The 16,561-nt window shown below is 43.1% G+C and overlaps 1 protein-coding gene across 1 annotated transcript in view; it reads right to left on the reverse strand.

Annotated features, from left to right (window-relative positions):
- The window catches only part of dnah7 (dynein, axonemal, heavy chain 7), a gene marked incomplete at its 3' end in the record, with an annotated part of 81,339 nt that overhangs the window by 24,285 nt on the left and 40,493 nt on the right, over positions 1 to 16,561 (reverse strand). The window contains exons 34-42 of the mRNA XM_080430098.1: positions 13,763 to 13,918; positions 12,252 to 12,420; positions 11,466 to 11,592; positions 9,554 to 9,773; positions 7,733 to 8,191; positions 4,463 to 4,630; positions 3,897 to 4,142; positions 1,415 to 1,644; positions 395 to 725 (exon numbers count right to left, since the gene is read on the reverse strand). Of these exons, the coding sequence (XP_080286224.1) occupies positions 395 to 725; positions 1,415 to 1,644; positions 3,897 to 4,142; positions 4,463 to 4,630; positions 7,733 to 8,191; positions 9,554 to 9,773; positions 11,466 to 11,592; positions 12,252 to 12,420; positions 13,763 to 13,918 (2,106 nt within the window). The remainder of the gene's footprint in view (positions 1 to 394; positions 726 to 1,414; positions 1,645 to 3,896; positions 4,143 to 4,462; positions 4,631 to 7,732; positions 8,192 to 9,553; positions 9,774 to 11,465; positions 11,593 to 12,251; positions 12,421 to 13,762; positions 13,919 to 16,561) is intronic.

Here is a 16,561-nt window from a genome sequence, read left to right on the forward strand (position 1 = left end):
TTTCACATTGCAGCTACCGTACCCGAAAACGCATGATCCGGATCCGAAACTGCCTCCCGAGGTGGTTTCGGGAACGGAACGGTTACCCGTTTCGCGGGTCGATTCGCTACATTCACACTAGCCAAGCGGTCTGGAGTGCGCACCCGGGACCTGAGTGTGAAACGGCTCTTAGTTCTACTGGATCTCTTCTCCACTCGTCCCTCACTAATATTTTAGTCTAGTTTTTATTTGTTGATGAAATTGTCAATATCTTTAGTCTTAGTTTTAGTCATCGTAGCTTAGTTTTCATTTAATTTTTTATTTCGTTTTCGTCAGTGAAAAAAAGGTAGTTGACGTACATTTTTCGTCATAGTTTTAGTCAACGAAATCAACACTGCGTAACGTTTCCCTCTACCTGTGTGGTGAGAGTATCCAGCGCGGCCATGGCTGACTCCAGGATGGGCATGGCTATGGCCAGGTCGGCGTCGCACTCGTCCTTGATGGCCTTGGCCGCCGTGGCCTGCTCGTTGGCCACGGCCTCGTCCACCTTCACCACCTTCTCCGTGTCGGCCACCTCCGCCGACTCGTGCTCGATGACCGCCATCACCTCGTCCACCTCACGGCTGGCCTCGCGCAGCTGAGGCTGCAGGGCCTCCAGCTCCGCCTGCATGGTGGCCACGTCGGCCGCGGCCGCCTCCAGCTTCTGGAGGCCCACCTCGTAGCGCCGCTTCAGAGTCATCACCTCCCTGAGTGAGGAGAGAGGGCCGGAGGTTAACACATGCACGCCAGTGTTGATTTCGTCGACTAAAACTATGACGAAAAATGTTCGTCGACTACCCTTTTTCACTGACGAAAACGAAAACATTTCCGATGACTAAAATATGACTAAAACTAAATGGAATTTTATTCAAAAGACTAATGACTAGATGACTAAAACGAAATCAAAATTTGCTGTCAAAATCAACACTGATGCACGCTCGCTCGCACACACACACACACACACACACACACACACACACACACACACACACACACACACACACACACACACACACACACACACACACACACACACACACACACATACACAGTCTCTGTCGGGTGGAAACCTCATATGTCCAAACCTGTTACTTTTCAGGATCCAAATTCAAAAATATCAAAAGTAGCAGATCTACAATCTTGTGGATCTGCTAATTTTGATACTTTTGATACTTACGTGATCAAGTAGGGCATTCATTTGCGAAAAAACACAAAAACTTGGAGATAAGAGGTTTCTGCCCGACAGCAAAGATATGCTAAAGGTACGGTGTGTTATATACATCGTACAAAGCAACACTGTTGAATTATCCAGACAGACCAAGAAGCCCAGACCCAAACTACAATACCCCAGGCCAGGGGCAATTACTGAAGATGACCCCGCCCAGGGAACTCTTACGTTCTTTTCTTCTGCAGCAGAGCCTTGAACGTGGAGATGAGCTCCAGGTAGGAGGTGGGCGTGACGTAGTTGTGGCGCTGCAGCTCGGCCATGAAGCGCTCTGACAGCTGGATGGTGGAGGTGTGGAAGCTCTTGCACATGCCGATGCAGCCGGCACGCAACTCGTCCTTCATCTCGATGTCCTGCAGGAATCGGGAGGCCACGGCCTGCAGGGCGTCCTCTGGCCAGCTCTGAGAAGACAGGTGCAAAGTATGACAACACTGCAGGGGACACACTGTACCACACACATAGTTGTGCACAGTCAGTGGTGTAAAGTAACTAAGTACATTATTATTATTCAAATATTTGTATAGAATTTTTCAAGTCAAAGATACTCAAACAAACATAACAAACTACAAGACATCACAGACACTAGTACTCAATACCCAATGAAACAGATACCCGTATCAACCAATTATTAAATGACCGAAAATGCAAGGGTATTTTAGTACAATACATTGGCAAGAAAATCGATATCACAAAATAAAAGTCAAGAGAAAAGAGAAAAAAAGAGAATAAACAAATAAATGCAGAATAAAAGGAGGAATGGAACAGATTTTTGTAATGTAATCAAAAATTGTAACGTTAAAAATCTGTAAAATAAATAAATCAATTATAACTGGGAAGAAGAGGGAAAGAGCAAGTACACTTACTCAAGTACTGTACTTAAGAACAATTTTGAGGTACTTTTACTTTACTGGAGTATTTCCAATGTTCAGTAGTTTTACTTCTTTTTAATTTTACTCCACTACAATTATTTCAAAACTTTAGTTACTAGTTACAGATATAAATGATTATATTATAAAACAAACATTAACCACTTTAGCCCTATTTTATACATACTGTAGGCTTATTGAAAATAGCAGATCTACAAGCTCTCAACGCGTCGCATTGCAACGCGTTGTGAGCTTGTAGATCGGCTATTTTCAAATATTTTAGTACTTTTACTTTTGGTACTTTAAGTACATTTTGATACCAATACTCTTGTACTTTTACTCAAGTAAATTTAGAATTCCTGACTTTTACTTGTAAGGGCGCGCTCCCACCAAGAGTTGGCTGGCCGCTGTTAAACGCAGGTTGTGCGCGGCCACAGTTTTTTGCAGCCAGCGGATTCTAAAAAACGGGAGTGTCGCGCCTGTCACTCAAGCCCGCACCGCCTGTGCCTGCTGCCTTGAGCACCATGTTGCTTCCTGAGTCTTGAGACGGTCCGCCTTCGACTCACCCGATTGGACAGAGGGAGAAAATCAGCGCCTGCCTCCAGCAGTTTTATGCTTAGTCCCGGAGAGCAGATAAACGCAAGGTCTGCGCGACTAGCGGAAAAATCTGCTCTTGCGTGAATCAACGCATTTGCATTGACAATGCATTGGCAGATTCTGCAAACAGCGGCCAGCCAACTCTTGGTGGGAGCGCGCCCTAACAGAGTACTTCTGCATTGCAGTATTGATACTTTTACTTAAGTAAAACCTTTGAGTACTTTTCCCACCACTGTGCACAGTTGTACTAAATGTTTAATGGGGCATTTATATGGCGCCTTTATCCAAAGCGCTTTATAATTCGCATTACATTCACCCATTCACACACACATTCCTATGGCAGAGTAAACCATACAAGACATCAAGAGCAGTTGTTAGGGGTTCACTGTCTTGCTCACAATTCGACACTAACCCAGGGGGAGCCAGGGATCGAACCAGCTTGATTACTGATGATTTCGATCAAATAAATGTAATGCGGACAAGAACAATGGCCTCCTCACTAGGCCTGTCACAATTATTACATAATCGTCTAATCGCAATTATTTGAGATAATCACAATTCTTTTTGAATAATCGTCATAAATGTTTCCATGTTGAAAAATGTTCACACATTTTCAAATATATTTAAAAAATTCAGAAATAGCAGATCTGAAGTGACGCGTTGTAAGCTTGTAGGTCAGCTATTTTTAAATGTATACAATTATTAAATATGTCAATAATTTCTTTGTATATTTAAGTTATTTGTCATATCTGGCCTGTGCAATTTTTGATTACGAAGCCTAAAAGGCAAACAGAAATGTATTTTGTATTCATATGTTCTAATGTTCAATGCCAAACACAATTAAATCGTTAATTGCAATTATTTCAGTGACAATTAATCGTCAACTTCAATTTGTAATCGTGACAGCCCTAATCCTCACAAGGATTTACTACCCTTGTGTGGAATTTTGTTACTTAAAGGGGCAGCGGTTCCGGTAGGAGACACAAGGGAGACTCTTTGTGTCTCCTACCGGAACCGCTGCCGGTCATCAAATTATTGCCTTAGGAATGCGACAAAAACATCCATGAATTGAATTCAAGTCTCCATGGCGTGACTAATCGATAGAAAAAAAGTTGTTTTGGGGGTGAACTATCCCTTTAAGGTGAGTAAAACATGGTTGCGTCGCTACCCACCCACACACAAACACACACCTGGAACCAGTCAATAGTGCAGCAGTTGATGAGGGCGGGGAATTGTCTGAGGCGGCTCCTGAAGGCGTCTCCAATGGGACTCATCGCCAGCACCACGTGCAGCTGGGCGCGGCAGCGCTCCACGAACATGTTGAACAGGGCCAGTGGGCCGCCGTCCGTCTGCTTGTCACGCTCCCGCTGCCGGTCCAGGACTCGCATGCGCTCACAGATCTCCTGCTTCTCATCTGGCGCAAACAGGTTGGGCACCTGGCAGCATGGGGAGATGTGTTTCACCCACAGTTCATGGAATCACACGTAGAGAGTTTTCCACTGTATACTTTTGAACAGTATATAGACACTTACACTTACACACTTATATAGAATACTTGGAATACAAATGTGTACATTTGTAACGTTTTTTCTTCTTGTATCATTCCCTATCCTTTCTTTCCATCCACTAACCTAACAATCCATCCATCCATTCACTTATTCAAATCATTAACTTGACTTATCCATCTATTTCCATATCCTTCCGTCCAATCATCCATCCATCTGTTCCATCTCTGCTCCATCACTCCCCCACTCACCTCGCCGGTGTTGAGCAGGTTGCTGACATCCTCCAGGAAGGACTCCATCTTGATCTGCGTGTCGGTGAACAGGAAGACGCCGTGCGCGTCGCCCTGCGTGGCCTTCCTCATGATGCACTTCAGGTCCTCGCGCCACTCGGCCGTCCCGTAGCTCTTGGAGATCTCCACCTGGAACGGTGTTGATTTTGACAGCAAATTTTGATTTAGTTTTAGTCATAGTCTTTTGAATACATTTCCATTTAGTTTTAGTCATATTTTAGTAATCTGAAATGTCTTAGTTTTAGTCTAGTTTTAGTTGACTTAATACCATAAGATTTTAGTCGACTAAATCTACAGTTGATTTAGTCGACTAAAATGTAATTTGCCCGTCCCTGATGGCGTTGAAAGGCCTGATTTATACTCAGCTGTGTGCCGAAAATAGCAGATCTACAAGCTCGACACGTTGTGAGCTTGTAGATCTGCTATTTTCGGAGAGTGCACCTGCACACAACCAAGCATAAAATGACTTGTCTTAAGGCAGGTACAGACTGCAGGACCTTTAAGTGGTCGGGGGGTCATCTGATCGTTAAGCATAACACACTGCAGGAGTTTATTTCTTGAAATCGGCTGTCATAATATCGTTGTGGTCTTCACAACAGGATTGATCCCCGACAAGGGCTGACACACTGTAGGATAGTTCACTAGGATGCTATCTCCAGAGTCAGACCCAATACATACATTTGAGTTTATTGTCTCCGCCAGGCCGAAAGGCATGGCGAGAGAGTATGTTTTACCCCCTGTCCGTCCGTCCGTCCGTCCGTGTGTCCGTGTGTCCTGTCCGTGTGTTACCAGCTAATCTCCGGCACCGTTGGCCCGGTCGCTGCGAAACTGCGCACACACACTCCCTGGATGCCAATTCAGAACCTCTGCCTCAAATTTTTCACATGGGCCTGTTATAGCGCCACCTGGAGGCCGATTTGTCCAAAACCCATTTTTTTATATTACTCCTACAGATTTTATCCAAACGTCATGCAAATCGGTACACAGTATCTCTATAGTCATGTGATCAACACGGATCTGTCCGATTTCCCATATTCCATCCTCATTGGCTAAGGTTCGCTTCCAAAATTTGCAGGATTGGTCCGTTTTGAACAAAATGCCTCAAATCATGAACGCAGCTTGTGATTTCCGTGAAATTTCACAAACACATTCCCACTAGGCCGAGGAAGAAATGCCACCTGACATTTTTCACATCAGCCTCATGGTGGCGCTATAAAAGGCTGATTTGTGTTTTTAACTATAACTGCACCGATCTGCGTGAAACTTTGCACGCACACTCCCTAGAGGCCAAGGAAAAACATCCGCCCTGCATTTTTCACATTTGCCTTTTATAGCGCCACCAAGAGGCCGACTTATGTAAAACACATTTTTGGATATTAAGCCTTCACATTTTATCCAAATTTCACACAAATCGGTACACATGATCTCTATAGTCATGTGATCAAGATGGAACTGTTTGATTTTTCATATTTCATCCTGATTGGCTAACAATGACATCTAAAGTTTTCAGAAGTGGCCCGTTTTGAACAAAATGCCACAAATCATGAACGCAGCGTCCGATTGAGGTGACACTTTACAAGCACATTCGCATTTAGTTGAAGAACAAATGCCACCCTTTAACATTGCCCTATTATAGCGCCACCAGGAGGCCGATTTTTTCAAAACTTTCCTTTGTTGTATTACTCCTACAAATGTTGTCCAATCATCATGCAAATCGGTACCCATTATCTCTATAGTCAAGTGATCAAGATGGTTCTGTCCGATTTTTCATATTCCATCCTGATTGGCAAATTCCGAACATTGCTGGCCCACAAAAACCTACCTGATCTGGCGGAGACCTGTGCTCCGAGGAGCACTTTTTCTAGTTCCAATTCATTTTAATCGACGTATCCCGTGATATGCCTCTCTCCCTCTCCCTCTCCCCCCTCTCTCGCTCTTTCTCTCTCTCCCCTCTCTCGCTCTTTCTCTCTCTCTCTCTCTCGCACGTCAAGTGCGCAGTAGCGGTCAGTGACAGCGTTGCCATGTCCGCTTATTATAAGCGACTTTGGGCTTGTTTTTCTGTAGAGTTGCTTGTAAATATTGGTTGTTGCGGGGTGCATTTTTTTGGCTTATTTGTGTAGTTGCTTATTTGGCCTTGTTTCCTAATGTTGTTTAAAACAGTGGTTTAAACAACACATAATATGTATTTGTCCGCAGACCCCCCTTCTGTAAATATGTTGTGCCATCATAGACCCCCATACAAGATTTGTGTGGATTTGGAAAATATTCCACAATTTTCTCAAGATTTTTCTTTGAAAATAGCTGCGACGCGTTGTGAGCTTGTAGATCGGCTATTTTCAAATATCCAATGTATTTGTAAATAGGTTTAAAGTGCTCAAGTGGCCTTTTCTTGGGCTTGTTTTCATAGACCTGGTTGCTTATTTCTCTCGCAACATCTGGCAACGCTGTTCAGAAACAGCGTGCACATGCTGCACACACACACACACACACACACACACACACACACACACACACACACACAGAGCTCGCTCTCACTCTCTGTCTGTCTCTCTCTCTCTCTCTCTCTCTCTCTCTGTACAATTCCTCTAAAATAAACAGCCCACCAGGCTCGCTCACTCTCTCATTTTGTTTTATAATGTTAACTTAATACAGGTCTGGACGGTAATATTGCGGGACTGTTTGTTGTGGTCAGATCCAGCGACGCTCCCCTGGCCACGGTGGCTGTAATGTGCTCTCATTGGCTGTAGCGTGGATCTCCTCGCAGACCCTTTCATAATGTATGATACTGTCCGATCTCCTGTCTGGGACAGAGCTGAATATCTAACATGGTAGTTATCTGAAAACGGTCGCAAAGCCATCCCAGAGCGGATGATCGTGGCCAGATCGTGTCGCTGTGCCTTTCACACAGAGCGAGCATTAGCTCGCCGATCAAAGGCCGATCTGTGTCAGATCGGGAGGTTTTGTCGGCGAGCGCCAAAAAATGTCGGCGACAGCAATATCGGACCCAATCTCCTGCAGTGTGTACGGGCCCTTAGTTCCACTGGATCTCTTCTCCACTAGTCCCTCCCAAACATTTTAGTCTAGTTTTTTATTTGTTGACAAAAGTGTCAGTATATTTAGTCATAGTTTTAGTCATCATAGATACGTTTTTATTTAGTTTTTGTCAGTGAAAAAAGGCAGCCGGCGAACATTTTACGTCATAGTTTTAGTCGACAAAATTAAAACACTGACCTGGAACAGCTCCGACTCCGCCATGTGCGCGGCCAGCCGGGTGAGCGACTGGCGGCCGCTCCCGCCCATGCCCACCAGGAGGGCGTGGCCCCGCGGCTGCTTGAGGACGCGGGAGATGCGGCAGACGTGCTCGATGGCGAAGCGGAACAGCACCAGGTTCATGGGCGCCTTGCTGACGTTGTTGAACTCCTCCAGGTGCGACTCCGCCACCCGCCGCAGCCGGTTTAAGTCAGACACCTCGCGGTAGAGGCGGTCCTCCCCCTTGGGGTCGTGGAAGTCGCAGAACATGAGGCTGCGGAGGTCATCCTCGGTGGCCCGGCCGACCCAGTCCGGATTCAGGTGCTGGAAGAGGAAGTGGAAGTTCTCCTTCAGGTGGTCCCGGCACACCACCTCCAGGTGGCTCACCAGCCAGGCCCGGTCTGAGTCGTGCACCAGGCGGTCGTAGTATACCCTCTGGACCTGTGTGGACGTGGTCCACAGAGAAATCATAATACACATATAGTATTCATGAAAAACATTTTTAACACATTGAGTGCCATAACCGTAGATCTTCGGGAGGATAAAATAATATATTTTTTTCCACATGGGGGCCTCCCGTCCACTCCCATTATAGGATCTTGAGAAAAAGAAAAAGCTCCATATCTCCATATCTTTTTACCGTGGTGAAAACGAGCAATTTTTGACGGGTGATAACTCTGCAATGGCGGATCGCGTTAGAAATGTTATTGTTCCAGTACTTAGACAGGACCCACGACCATCGCGCACACAGCCTTTGTTTACATCCAGGTCCTCGTGGAGCCGTCCACAGCTCTAAACACATCAGCGTAAACGGGAAGAACGCTGGCATTAGATGTACCCTGTTTTAAAAAACCTCTGGGACTAAATGTGTTAAATGACTTTGATGGGGGCGCCGATGGCCTAGTGGTTAAGGCGTGTACCACGGGTTCTAATGCAGCCTGACAGCGAGCCGTGGGTTTGATTCCCGAGCCTGATGACTTTTCCTGCGTGCCAGTCCCCGCCTCTCTCCTGTGTCACTATACACTATCTCTAACTATACTATCCAAATAAAGGCAGAAAAGCCCCCAAATATATCTTTTAAAAAAAGAAAGAAAATCACTTTGATGAACTTAATCTGTTTCTAATTAATTACATTTTAGTTTAAGTGAAATGTTTTCCCATCACAATGTCTATATGCATTGCAACCATGATGCATTATACAGAACAGATTGTTCAACTGATCCACAGTTACGCAATCCGTCTGCTGTTAACCATAGACTGTAAAAAAAGAATGGACAGCGTTACGCCCCTAGACTCTACAGACCGTAAATGAAGCCGATTGTTCAGCAATTTCAAATCCGCCATCTTTCAATATCGCGTCATATCGCGTCATATCCTGCAGAATGACACCAGAAGACCATTATTGGTTGGGTAGCTTGTCAATCAAAAGCGGGGGCGGGGAATGAATGCTATTGGTTGTGTAGCTTGTCAATCAAAACATCCCGCCCCTCCCAGAGCATAACCTACTTTATCGTCAATTTTAAAATAAATGGGACCATAGTTTACCAAAACGCATATCATGATGATTGAAAGGAGACTTTAAACTAGCGACTGGAAGCATATAGTATGTATGAAAATTTTTATTAAGGTAAGAACATCTAGTCTAAAGTTTGTCAAAAACCCACCCACTTGCGTTAAGATAAATTCTTTCTGACACCAGCAGGGGTAAAACAGCGAAACTACAGGCCATTCATATGAACTGTCTCTTCCGTATTGGAGTCAATGTAAAAATCTCAAGCTGGCCCCTTGATTTTAAAACGTTACCTCATGCACCCATAGGCGCTTGATGGCAGAGGGCTCGTCAGCTGTCTCGGGCCGCGACAGGCAGATGCCTTGGATGACGCGGGAGAAGTCCCGCAGATTGAAGAGGTAGTGGGACTTGGCGGGAGTGGGCAGCAGGTTCTTTGTGGCCTCTTGGTACACTGACATGGTGCCGTTGACGATCTGAGAGGTCAAGTCAGCAAACGTCTTGGGGAAGTCAAAGCTGTAATGGAAACGGTTCAGTTACTGGACTGCTTGATTGCTTGATTAATATATACATTACACAATTTGAAGGTGAATAATATGACATGGTTATCAGCAGGAATTAGCCAAAACCTGCCACTCCCTTGACTCTATTCTCACCAAAAATGTACAGACAATGAGTGAATGTTTCTAAATTGATACTAACAATTACAGTATTTGCAGTGTAACTTACTTGATTATCTTTATGCTTTATCGATAGGAAATATAAGGTGTGTATAAAGTGTCTGAGGTACAGGTTTGTGTGGAGTATATACAGTATATAGGTTTTTCTAATTATTATTATTGTTTGTCTTTTTATTACTATTACCAATGTTGCTACAATTCAATTCAATCTTTATTTCAGACTCAGGGTCCATATAACAAAACAGGATGGCAATCACACAGAGATAAAAATAAATAAAAGTAATGTTGGAGGAGCCGAACAAAAGGAAATGTGACTATTATGTACCGGAACGCAAGATGTAACATTAAAGACCCTTGAACCTTGACTACAGTTCATTGACCATTACCAAAAACAACGGGAGAAAAAGGATTAAACCTCTCTGTTCCAGATGTGTTTGGGATCAGGTTATGAGGGTGGGTGAAGACATGAAACTGGCATCGTGCCACACAGTTCAAGACAGCCCTGTTGGAGAGAGCCCTCATGGGTGTTTTATGCAAATGGAGCCACAATGGCACCGTAATGTTCCATAACAATATTATGCTCATTAGCAATCTCACTATGGTGCTAATTGTCTCACTTTAGTCCCACCTAGGGAACAGTGTTGATTTTGATTTAGTTTTAGTCATAGTTTTTTGAATAAAATTCCATTTGGTTTTAGTCATATTTTAGTCATCTGAAATGTTTTGGTTTTTGTCTAGTTTTAGTCGACTAAATATCATGAGATTTTAGTCGACTAAATCTAGTTGATTTAGTCGACTAAAATGTATTTTGGCGGTGCCTTGATGGCGTCGTAATGGCGGATTTTACACTTGGTTGTATGCTGAAAATAGCCGATCTACAAGCTCACAACGCGTCGCAGCGGGACGCGTTGTGAGCTTGTAGATCTGCTATTTTCAGAGAGCAACACGTTCTACTGGATCCACTAGTCCCTCACTAACATTTTAGTCTAGTTTTTATTTGTTGACGAAACTGTTAATATATTTAGTCTTAGTTTTAGTCATCATAGCTTAGTTTTTATTTGGTTTTTATTTAGTTTTCGTCAGTGAAAAAAGGTAGTCGACCAACATTTTTCTTCATAGTTTTAGACGACGAAATCAACACTGCTAGGGACCCATTACAATCCTAAAGAGAGATTGAGAAAGATTGAAGAAAAGTACCAAACGTTTTGAAGGCTGTTGTGCTGTGAAACAGAGCCTTATATTTGATATGCCTTCTGTTGTGAGAAAGTTTTCTGTTTGACAAATAATGTAGCATTTATTTACAAGGGCTATAATGTCAGGGTCTTTATATAACATGAGCATAGTGCTACTGACAGTGTTTGAGCCTCAGTTTTTCACCCATAGTGCTGTATGGCCCTTTGGATATAACATTTATGAAAGCTGCTGTTGTCCACCAACTTTTGTTTTACGATACTGTATATCATTTAGTTATGCAAATTTATTGGACAAAAGTACTACTACTATCCAGTGCATTTTGTATCATACGTACCGTGTGGTGAGATGCCAGTCAAGGATCCTGGAGAAGATGGTGTACATGGTTTTCTCATCAAAATCATTCATGGTAACCGCATTGAAGTGGCGCAGGAAGCGAGGCGTTATGGGGTTTCTCCCCCCACCTAGAAAAGAAAGAAGCACAATAAAACACAACGTTGCTGTCGGGCGGAAACCTTGTATGTCCGAAAAGGTTTATTTGGAGAAAAAAAAGATTTTTTTTTGAAAATAGCCAATTTACAAACTCTACAACAGGGGTCTACAACAGGGGGTCCGGGACCCCTAGCGGGTCCTCAGAGTTACTACAGGGGGTCCGCCAAATCTTTGGGTGATGTGATTTTTTTTGTTTTACATTAACCACTTGAACCCTAGCATCCCTATTCTGAGGAGAATCTTTGCCAAAAATAGCCGATCTACAAGGCGTTGTGAGCTTGTAGATCTGCTATTTTTGGCAAAGAGTTATAGGTGTGTAGAGGGAAAAAAGAGCAGCAAAAGTTTATCTGAAACACGATTTTATACAATATAGAGGGGGTCCCTGCTTCACCTCTCTCTCAGCTAGGGGGTCCTTGGCCTGAAAACGTTGAAGACCCCTGCTCTACAAGCTTTTGAGATCAGATCTACAAGCTTTTGGGAGTTTAGATCTGCTATTTTCGCTACCTTTTTGCAACGACAAAAAAACAAAAAGTTGAAAAAAAGAAAAATGGAGATACGAGGTTGCTGCCCGACAGCAACGATAATGAACATCCAGGGATGTAAACATTCACAATTCTCCTCCTCGACTCACCTGTTGGTCCCATGGCACACACTATCTGGATGTCCACCAGATTGATCATGGTGCAGTCCTTCATGTCGTACCAGTTTCGGTGGTCCAGCCATTGCCGCAGCAACTCCACGGGGGGCTGGGCGCCGTACGTCTCCCTGGCCGGCATGTTCACATCATCCACAAACACCACCTGGCAAAACTCAGCATTAGCGTATAGTGGGTATTTGAATAGATACACCAATAAAATATACAGCATAAAGCCTGTTTGGAACTGTATCTATTACTAGATGTATGTAAGACCAGCTAATGCTTAATTTATACTCCGTTGTGAGGCTGTGTCACTTGTGAAATTAGCAGATCTACAAGCTGAAGTATTGTGGGAAATCATTGATAACCCACATCTGTTTTTTAGGACTACAAAGTAAAGCACTCTATGGCGCTCATACACAAATGCATTTGACTGGATTTGAAGGTACAGTATGAGTGCCATAGAGGAAACCGATTGGGGGGTTAGACATCACGGTGAGGACTTGAGGGTGAGCGGTGCCCGGCGTGAAGTCGTTAGGATAGGCGGTTGTTGTCCAGAACAAATGCCTATCCTAACGACTTGACACAGACAGAAAGACAGACAGACAGACAGGTACTCGGACAACGGTACAATGGGTATTGCATAACAGGGTGGGGCATGCATTCCCTATTTGCAATGTTTCCAAGTAGGCTGGTGCCCAATGGCACCGGCCTAGTAGTAGTAGTAGTAATAATAATAATAATAATAATAATAATAATGATAATGATAATGATAATGATAATGATAATGATAATGATAATAATGATAATAATAGAAGGAAATACAATTAATAAAAGTTAAAAAAAAAATAGTTATGTTTATTTTTCTTTACTATTAATAATATAAGAGCTCAGACTTTGAAGGTAAAATGAGTCTGACCTAGATCCACAGTGAATCCAATCTGGGAACCCATCGTCAAATGAAAAGGAAAAACAGCGCCCCCAGCGATTTTCACTTTTGCATTTGACTCTGGGGGGAGTAATTAAATAGACAGACGCTGACTGGAAACCGGCGTTTTGATCTGCCCTCAGCCCTCCACTTCCGGTGGTGTGCCTATGTTTTCATTCCCACTAACAATATTTCTCCACGGAACACTAACACCATTTCTCCCAAAGAACATGGATCGTTTTGGTAATAAGCCCACTTGTTTCTATGATGAAAGAACAAGTTAAAATGTTACTAACTTTCCATGGTTTTGTCGCTCAGAGGACGCTATTGTTAAATGAGTTTGGGTTTGTTTTCAGTGGGAAGCGAACGCATAGATGTAAATCCCGCGTTCCCCAATCAAATTCCTTTGATTGGGTAAAGCGTGGCCTGCTTCCTGATCTGAAGGCACGCCCACTTGTAGGCTAACGCTCACACGTTCTGAACGGGGCTCCCGACAGATTCAGTAGCGCAGCTCTGAATCTGTTCTTAAGAGATTACAGTGAATCTAATAGCAAGATTGAACAACATGAAGTCAGACCATTTTCTTCCCCAATGGAGGTCCAAACACTCCCTTGCGCCTCTTATCCAGCTTGGACATAATGATGCTTTGAGTCTGGGCGGCTGTGGTCTGGGCTGAGAAGTTGATCAGCAGCGGGCTGTACACATTCTTCTGCAGTCGTCTCAACAGGAAGTCCTAAACAGGAGATATCAAATACAAACACAAATAAAGTATAACATGTATGTACTATTCTGTATGTATACAGTGTATATAAAGTACATACCGTACATGCATTGGAAATGTTTTCTTTTTAAAGTGAGTTTAAACTGAAACAATAGTGTTTTGTTTTATTATTTTTATTTCATGTGGTAAAATTTGGATCTGAGGCAGTCTCTGAAAACATCACTGGCAAGACAGGAATTCGCTACAGGGGATGTGCTCATCTACTTATGCTGTAAGATCAAAGAAGTATAACTGATGCATTTTTTACTTCTGATAGGGATGAGATGGGAAGAGGGGGGTTCGGCTTGCAAATGCACAATGTTGATCTTGAACTTAATAAAAACGACGTTTATTCCTTATAGCTCAGTTTATTCAATTGTACAGTCAGTGGGACAAAACAACAACACGTTCCCTCCATGTTTGTCAAGTGAACCGCAGCGCTCACTGCGCATGCGTATATACCTGTGTGGGTCATACCATAAAGTGTATAGTAGAGGGGCAACCTAAGTTAACAATCTCCCTCTTCTTTCTTTAAAGAAAAAGAAATAAATTCAGACATCCAATAAAACTGGTGCATTACAGAAAAGTGCATTTCAAAAACAATTCAACAAAACAAAATACAATGCAATAAAATCTGTATTTCCCCCTTTTTTTTCTTTTTTTTTTAATGCAAAACATTTAAGCAGGATTCCAAAGTCCTTCACTGAATGCTTTCAAGAGCACTAGAGGTGATGCTCCTTTTTTTGTCAGACAGTCAGCAAGTTGGGCTTTTGTCACAGACCAGAGCACCTTTTTGATTTTCTTGCTCTGAATGAGCTCCTTGATTCCACTTATGTCTAAACGAAGTCTCTTCTCTGTGACCTGTTTTGTTGACTTAAGGGCATCGAACAGGGAGTGATTGCCAGTCACACAGACCAACGCGGGAACATTTAGTTCAACTGAACCAGTAGTGAGCTCAGAAAAAAGAGTGGCAAGGAAGATTGCATTGTCTATTCCATCCGACATGGCAAGAGTCTCTCCCGCAAGGGTGCTCCGCACCACGCGTCTGATCCTCTTGGATTGCCAACAAAGAGGAGAAAACATCCCCCTCTCCCCCATAAGGGTGATCAATGTCCCTCCTTGTGTACCTCCATCTGGCAAGTTTCCCAGTGAAGCATCACTGAAAACAGTCAAGATCAAAGCATCATTATTACCCAAATGTTTCCAAATTTCAGAGTAACCTTTTCAGATTTAAGTTTACGAATCACCTTATTTGCATCATGGATGGACTGAACAGTAGCATTCTTTAGAACGGATGCCAAAACACAAGCATCAAACATCACATCAGGTCTGGTCTGCTTTGCAACCCAAAGAATCTGTCCTATTTTTGATCTAAGCTGCTCTTTTTCTGTTTCACCAAGAGGTGAATCCCTCTGTATAGCCTTATGTGCTGGTTGTATGTGGATGGGTTGCAAATTTTCAATATAGCTGTGCTGATGCATCTCTATTACTCCCTTAACAGTGACAATATCCATTCCCACATAACAGAAATTATCATGTTCCTCACGTCCCACATGGAACGTAGACTTCAGTTGAGGAATCACATTAGTTACAAAATGTTGTGAGCCAGCCCAAAGAAAATCCTCTACATGACATGCAAGTACACCTGTAATTTTGCACTGTTTATCTAGCCAATAAAAGACTGCAGGATCCACTTGTGAAACTTTACCACCTAGCATGATGTGCCTAGCATGATTTATTTCACTCTGTTATACCAATAAAGTGATGCATCTGCTAGACCATATACACATTTCTTTAATTTCCATAGAACGCCTTTACTGTCTGCTTCTGGGGGTGGGCGAACATGAATGTCCCTTGACAACTCCATGCCCTGCAAAAATGCAGATTTAATGTCCATAGAATGGACTTTCCACTGATTTTGACAAATCACAGCTAGTAATAACCTTAGTGATTCAGAGGCACAGATTGGTGAATCTTTCTGTAGCTGTTGTATATTAAGCTCTTCAAAACCTCTGGCTACAAGCCTGGCTTTGGGCACAATACCATTGTCAGTGTCTTTTAGACTATGGAGACACACTTTTGGCCTGCATCCTCAACTTCCTCAAAAACATTATTGTTGTTCCAGTTTTTTATCTCTTCCTGTTTAGCTGCATCAAAAGATATGTCTTTCGTTATTAGCACATCAGCATCTCTGACTTCTGATTCAACGCTGAGACTATTAACACGAGACAGATCAACTGCCTCCTGTTGACCATGACCTCCATCAGTTTCAAGAAGCTGCAGATTATAAAAAAAATTGTACACTCCTGTGGCTTTTCCTGCTCTGCTTAGAACTATAGCTTTGCATGGAACACTTTCATCGTTTTTCATAAAGGTTACAGTCTGTCCTGTTTTTCATAAAGGTTACAGTCTGTCCTGTTTTTAACTTTACATTTTCAGAAAGAACAGAGTTATCATCACAGACATTGTGCTCCATTTCAGTTTGTGTCACATCATTTTGAGTCACTAGAGGACGTACCCCTGCTCCTGCACTTGACTCTCTGTCACTCTCCTGTTCGTTGTCTGTGGCTTGTTTGCTATATGAGCTACCTGTGGCTCTACTTACAACACCTGTGT

This window comes from Gymnoscopelus braueri (genome assembly GCF_963280865.1).
Source record: "Gymnoscopelus braueri genome assembly, chromosome: 6".
Lineage (NCBI taxonomy): Eukaryota > Metazoa > Chordata > Actinopteri > Myctophiformes > Myctophidae > Gymnoscopelus > Gymnoscopelus braueri.